Below are 7,500 nucleotides of genomic sequence, written 5' to 3' on the forward strand. Positions count from 1 at the left end.
CGTAAGCGCCATGTGATTGTGTGGTCCGTCCGTTTTTTTACACCCGAACAACATTCCCTCGTCATCTCAAAAAGTACCTTCTATCCTTGCATCTCTCAGCCATCCTTAGCATGTATAACATGTCTAATTGCCATGTCCATTAACCTCCCCCACACCACACACACACACACACACACACACACACACACACACACACACACACACACACACACACACACACACACACACACACACACACACACACACACACACACACACACTCACCCATCTTCATCTTTCCCTGGTCCTGTCATACTCAAGGATGAGCCTCCAGGCACATGTGGCGCCATGTGTTGCCTGGCATGCAGGTCAGTGTCAAAGGTCAGACGCGGTGAAGAGATAGGGCGATGGCTGTGACCGAAGCTCGTGACTGACCTTGCATGACGGTGAGGCTGGCCGGCCACATCCGGCTCAAAGCAGCAGCAAGACAATGACTTCCAGAAATTATAGCAGATCATGACTGACGTCTTGGACTCTGAGCTCCGGTGACAGCGTGAGATGCGGACCCAGTGTGCTGTGGAGAGACGAGGATCCCTGTCGCGACTCCTGCACTACCGAACTGTGCACAAAATATCATTGTAGTAATGTAAGTTATTTAGAAAGAAATAGTACGAGGAACTTCAGTGGACTTCAGTGGACCCGTAGAAATTGTTTGTCATGCTCGAGAGACGGCAAGGGATGGTCGTGCTTTTGCGTTTCATAATGAGGTAAACATTATGCGAGCGTTGCGTCATTCAACCTGTTTTAGAGGAGATGGGAGAGGGAAGGAGGGAGGCAGAGGATGGAGGAAAAGAGGAATAATGTATGCACCAATGGAAGGGCGGGGTAATGCAGGCGCTAGGGGTGGGTGGGGGGTAGGGGGAGCAATATTCCTCGAGGGCGGAGGATGAGGTGGTGTCCTTGTATAGACGACCTTGTTCCGTGTACCTGCACAAGGTGGTACCCGGATGTGGTGACTCCGTGCCCTCTCTCTCTCTCTCTCTCTCTCTCTCTCTCTCTCTCTCTCTCTCTCTCTCTCTCTCTCTCTCTCTCTCTCTCTCTCTCTCTCTCTCTCTCTCTCTCTCTCTCTCTCTCTCCCTCTCTCTCTCTCTCTCACACCCATCTTTGCTCCCCATTTATTCAATTACCAATTTTCACTTTTCTAAAATACCAAGCGGCGCATAAAAGCCTTCTCAGACAACCAATGCCTTGCTTGCATCATGGACGAGCACAAGCTTGTAATGATGCGAGGGTGTGGAGGCGTGGGGAGGCCAAGGGATTAGCGCGGGTAACCACATGCACGTCGCTGCATCCCAGAAAGTTGCAAAGAGACAATGATAAGCGTATGGAGACCCTCAGGTTGCAGAAAGTCCGTTTCAATCTGCGTAGTTTTTCCGAATTTGAAGTCCGACGCGGGGCTAATGCTGAAAGAAGGAAGAGATAAAGCAGCACGAGGAACAAAGGAATGGGAGGTGAACAAGGTGACAAGGGGGGATGCAGAGCGGACGGCGGCAAGGGTGACGTGCCAGGAAATTAACGTTAATGCTCTGCATGACATTTTTCCATGTTCATTTTGGGAGTCGTTCGGAGTGTGTTCTCCAGGTGCTTCCTCCCCCGTGATGGGGTTTCTCAGTAACAAGAAGCAGGTATCTAGCGTGCCAACATCTAGGAACTCTGAGATCATTATCCATAAAGATGGCTGTGGCATACCTCTCCCACACACATTGAGTGCATTCTTGGTGGGCGGGGCGTAGTAGAGATTATCTTAGTATTCAATGCTTAAAGAGTTTGCGTTCATTTATTTGATGTAGGGTTGTAACACCCCAAAATAGGGATACTATGCACGAAGATTATTATTTCAACACTAATTTGCAAGGTAAGAAATGTTTTACGTAACCCCGAAGTAAGAGGATGTATCTCCCACAGTCAGCTGCACGTGGCGGTCATGCGTGGCTTCGTCGAGGTGGTGTACCACATCACGCGACTCCTCCCCCACCAGGCGCTGCTCGATCTCGCCAACCACACCGGCAGGGTATGTACCTTTACTCTCGTTCATGTTTGGTAGACGTGTATGTTAAGTTAGTTCGCATGGTATACCGGTTGCATTTCCTATCAAGTGTGAGCTTAAGAGGACGGAGTTCGTTCCGTAATTCGGTTATGTTGGTAACAGTGTTTCGAGTCGGCCAGCCACAGATCCTCCTGAATGTGTGGATGTTTTGGATGTGGAATAAAGAATGCGGGGCAATATCGCCCGCCAGGAAGTGTATTTATCTGCTCAGGAGGGCGGAGTTAAGATTAGTGGAGGTCTGTGGACACGGTGACCCATCTGAGGCGGGCGTGTATGGGGGGAAAAGGTCGTAAGAGGGAGAGGTGCGGGCGGGGGTGTGGGTGTGGAAGGAAAGGCGATAGCACTTGGATCGCGTTCCTTGTGGTTATCTCGGTCCATGTATCTTGTTTGTTTCCTTTTTACTTGATTTCCGTTTTATGGTTCTGGGATCATTGTTTTGTATTCCTGTACATACACGATCCATTGCTTATTAATTTGGGGCATCTCATCTTTTGTGTTGCAAAAGAAGGTTTAGTCATCTACTTTAAAGATTTACACCAACTTCCACTAGAATAATTTTTGATCAGATAAAACAGGCCTCCACCAATAGCTTCATCAACGATGCTCTCCCATTTCCATTACTCTCACCCTCCCTAGAAACGCAATTTGTTCGACTTGTGCTCAAAGAATAAAATGAATAAAAGTCCACGTCTCATGAAACGGATACGTAGCGTTTATTATCATGGCGTGTGCCTGTTCATGGGCGTATTACCGGCCTCACCCGCCCATTCATTCCTCCCACACGCCCGCCGGAACCTGTTTGTCGTTGCCGCTCCTCATTCATATGGACTCCCTCTCCCTCCACCTCCTCCTCCCCCACTCCCTCGCACACACATCCCTTCGACCCAACCCTCGCGCGTGTCCCAACGCCCAGCAGACGCGTCTTGAATAACGTGAATCAGTCCGTAAGCCTCGTCTCTATTTCCTGTGGAGAGATTGTGTGCGTGTTCATACAAGGAGTGTTATCAGCGACGCGCAGTCAATCAGCTGTTTTCATGGGCCAGGGCCCAGCAGGTTTAAGGAGGAGGGATCTGGTTTACATAAGTGTTTCCGGGTCATGACCCCATGTTGTAGGGAGAGTAAGGGGAGTGGGAAGGGATAGGAGGAAGGGGATAAGAACCTAAGGGCGAATATTGCCTGGCTCCTGCGACCACTCAGGACCCTTGCAACTTACACCCCGAAAGGTTTGAAGATAAGAAGACGAACGGGTGAATGGGCCGACTCTCCCTCTTTTGTTCGCTGGCCCAAGGAGTGCCCGGGATTGGAGCAGGGATGTGCCATATGCCCCTGCCCCTCCCTGCCCCTCCCAGCTCTCCCTTTCGCCAGCCGTCGAGACTCAAGCCTTTGCCTTTTCTTTTCCCTCGTTTCTTGCCTCTCGGGGGTGGAGGACGGGCGTCTGTTGCTCTTAAAGTGTGCGTGGCATAATTGCTGTTTGAGTGTTGTTATGTAACCCACCTCCTCTCCGACCTCGCCCATCATTCTACCTTAATCCCCGGAAGTAACCGCAGCAAACAAGTTATCTAACCGGGCAGAGACTAGAACAGACAGTGCTTGCCTCTCCTCTGCCTTCTCCTCTTCCTCCATCTCTGCCTCTTCGTATTCCTCCACCTATTCTCCCTCCCCCACCTCCTTTTCTACCAGAGTGCATCTAAAGAGAAGGAAGAGGACAAAGCGGAGGCGCAGAAGGGATAGGTAGGTGGGAGATAGGGGGAGGGGGAGGGAGGCCAGGCGACAGGTCTATGAACATTAGTGTTATCAGTGAACAAGGAGAGCCGCATGGACCGCAGCTTCCCGCACCCAATCCTCGACTGGGTGCCAGGGAGGCTGTGCAAGGAATAGGCGAGTGAGTGAGTGAGAGGCTTTCATGCTTTTGACAGTCATTCAGTCTTGTAACTCATGCCCCTTTCAGGCATGAAAACTGTGTTGATTAACCGAGGTTGTTCATGCTTGAATAAGATTAGAATGTGATACCCATGCATTGGGTACGGTAAAAGATAGTGTTGCAGAGTGTAGCTTTCCTGAGACTTATTTGATTCTAGGTACACGAGACAAGGGCGTAGGTATCTTGATTGGTTGGGCGAAGGATTAGGTACCTGAGATTGGAACAGATCATGATAGACGGTACAGGCCACGAAAGGTGAAGGTCGACTCATTAATTCGGAGATGCTTATGACCATAACTCACTGAAGTCGACGTGATCCACGTGATTGTGTTATTCTCTCTGTCTTTCCTCCTCTCCTGCTCCTTTTACTCCTCCCTTTTTCGGTTATTTTTAGCATGGCTGGATACTGGGATGTTGTCATGTTGGAGTCTGTAGGGTGTCGTGCAGCCTTCGGTAGTCTATCGTTTATCTTGTTTTATCTTGTCAGTCCATGTCATTTTAAACAAATGAAACGCTGATGTGTTTTGGTTTTAGCTACAGAAAAGATTTCACATATTTGCGCATTGGTGTTTCTATGTTTCTGGCAACAATCTTCGTCCATTTACTCCCAACCGGAGGGGACGAACCGAAGGGGTGCGGCTGCTCTCGGCGCCTCGGTGTCTGGGGGAGAGGCACACACTTCCTGACCCCCTCCCTCCCCCTCTCCCTCCCCCTCCACTCTCACCTCCCACTCCACCCTGTGTCTGATGTCTCGTACCGACCCACTTGCCTGTCACACCCCTGAGATCTCGCCTCACGTCTGATTGGTATGATACAGCCATCGCGTAGATAAAATCCAACATTCTGATATTGTATGTCACATTGTGCCTCTCATGTGCTTTGTTCTATGACTGGTTTTCTTACAGTGGTAGGTTAATTGATTATTTGTGTTGTTTCAATTCATTATTAATTATGTAAGCAGTTTTGTTTATATATATTTACGGTATTCATTAAGCGGCGTAGTGACATAGGTGTGGCGGCGAGGGTTTGGAGCGTGGTGCCAGATGGTACCGTAAAAACAAAGTGCCTGCTCGTGAGAACCAAGGGCTAGTGGCGTGGTGAGGTAGGTGGGGCTGGGGGACGGGGGTGAGACGGACAGATGCTGGTGGTGGGTGGGTGTCCCCAGACCGAAACGGTGCAGACGGCCTTGTAGCAATCAGAAGGCCGCGCTGTTCCACCGTAGGCACAGAGGAGCAGGGCGTCTTCCGTACTCGGTGCTGGTGCCATTCTGCTGTAGCTGCTGCTCTACAGTCTGCCACGTCAGATGATGAGAGCACACAACATGAATATGCCGAGTCAGCTATCATGTCCGGAGGCGGTTCTTCCTTGTTCCCGCCTAGCGAGCGTCGCTTCGACCCCGGTCACACTCTGGCGCTCGCCCGGGGGCTTCCCCGAGGGCGGAGCCGAAAGCCCGCGGGGAGCAAGAAGGGAGGGCGAGAGGCCGGGAGGAGGGTACAGCTTGTGCTTGGCTGAGTGAGAAGAGAATAGATCCGATTCAGAACGTTCGGATAAGGAATCGGGAGAAACTTCCAGTGCTTGTTTAGCAAACATTTTTTTCGCTTGTTTTTTCCCTTTTTTGCTGCTCCACTTGCCAGCATCATCACTTACCGGCCTTGGTATTCTGCTTTTCCTTGTCTGCTTCTTCAAGGAAACTCACAGTACCGTGGTTCGGGGAGCTTAAAGCTTCAGTGATCTTTCGCCATGCTCTCTAGCTGCATTGCATGTAAACTTCTACTTGTGTGTTGTACTTACAAGCGAGGACTGTCTTGCGAGACGTTAATGTTTCCGGCAATTCGTGTACTCATGTAACACTGCAGTAAACCCCCGCGCGACGCGTCCTCCAGACTTCCTTGTTAGCCCCCTCCCCCTCCCCGGCCCGCCCTTCAGCGCACAGCACCTGTGCCACCTGGGACTCGACTGACCAACCCCACGCTCGTATCTCTTCCGAGTTCCCAGACTCTAAACTTGTTAACGCTTGCTTTAGTCTGCTTTGCTGCACTTTATGTGCTGGGCAACTTCATATTGGTACTTCGTGACTAATGTATGTCGGAGAAGTGCGTTGAACAGGTGTTGTTGTATAAAGGGAAGGATGGGGGAGGGAGGGAGAGAGGGAGGATGAGTGGGCGTGGGGAGAGGGGTTGGGTTATCAACACTTCCCGTCCACGGCTTTGGGAAGGTCGCATCAAACCCCGTTATTGGGGATCACACGATATCCACAAAGCGATTACATACATTTAAGGTCACTTTTACGGGGCCGAATAAGGCTGTTCATTTCTAGGAAGGTTTTGTGAGGGCTGTTGATGGATCTGGAATGGTGCGAGTTGTGTGCTGTTTCGTGTAACGGCATTATTTAGGGAAGTACAGAGCTCGTGACCTGGATAGCTTGCCGACTCTCCCGGAGCACTTCGTCTGACCATTGTCTTTTCGATAGCCACGTGGATAGAGCCTCCATTTGAGCTTACAGATGTGGTCAGTCAGCAAAGCTACATCGAATGACGTAAATGATAATTCATGATTTTCTGTATGGGAAGGAGGATGGATGTGGTCCAGATCGCGTGTGTGGAGCGGGGTTGGTGGTCTCCCTGTGTTAGGCCAGTACCTTGTGGCGTAACGGCTTGTAAATCCTGGACTTTCCCCGCCAACGCGATCCAGCTCTTCCTCTTCCTCTTTGGCGTACTGGTCTTTTCGGCTCGTGCTCTCCCAACCGCCGCTTTGTCATATTACTCCCTCTCGCATCGGTTTGCTTTGGGCAAATTACTGTATCCATAGTGAATGAAATGCATGATCTATTTTGATGATGTAGAGCTGGCGATTGACTCTTATAATTAAGCATGTTGTTTAATGTCTTTGTCTTGTCTTTCCAGACGGCCCTCCACTTGGCAGTTTCGGCTGGCGACGCGGAGATGGCGCGGCACCTGATCGTGTGTGGAGCATCGCCCGTGGCGCGGGATCGCCGGGGCAATACCGCCCTGCACACCGCCAGCGGCCACGGAGACATCCACATGGTGACCCAGCTCACACGCCCGGTCACCGTGGCCGAGGTCATGCACGCCCGCTTATCCTATGCTCCCGCACACACCGCAGGGCTGCTCGCCGCTGACCTAACCAACTATGATGGTAAGTAGCATTTTTGCCTTGCATAGGTTCATCATGGTTTTTTTTATGTTGGCTCCATTATCACACATATTAATATCACCGCTATCTGAAGCGTCTCCGAACGCGATCTCCCTCGGGATTTCCACGTACATTTCGTTCTGTGCCGGCTCGGGACGGTCGCCGCGGCCCGTCACATCTTATCGCCTGATACTACAACAGCTGATGGCTTTTACGACGCCCCTCGCGCTCTCCACCCCAGGAGCGGTATCTGCCCTAGGGCGTGACCCCCGGGAGCAGTGGATACACGCAATGACATCAAGGCTCCTGCGGATGTTAACAATTTTGTGATTGATAAGGC

The 7,500-nt window shown here is 51.0% G+C and overlaps 1 protein-coding gene across 1 annotated transcript in view; it reads left to right on the top strand.

The window, feature by feature from the left end:
• Positions 1 to 7,500, top strand: part of LOC122245911 (NF-kappa-B inhibitor cactus) — a 32,658-nt gene that overhangs the window by 5,469 nt on the left and 19,689 nt on the right. Inside the window, exons 2-3 of the mRNA XM_043004045.2 lie at positions 1,945 to 2,050; positions 6,911 to 7,163. Coding sequence (XP_042859979.1) covers positions 1,945 to 2,050; positions 6,911 to 7,163 — 359 coding nt within the window. The remainder of the gene's footprint in view (positions 1 to 1,944; positions 2,051 to 6,910; positions 7,164 to 7,500) is intronic.

Source organism: Penaeus japonicus, unplaced genomic scaffold (assembly GCF_977035675.1).
Source record: "Penaeus japonicus unplaced genomic scaffold, GWHDUDI00000001_assembly GWHDUDI00000018, whole genome shotgun sequence".
Lineage (NCBI taxonomy): Eukaryota > Metazoa > Arthropoda > Malacostraca > Decapoda > Penaeidae > Penaeus > Penaeus japonicus.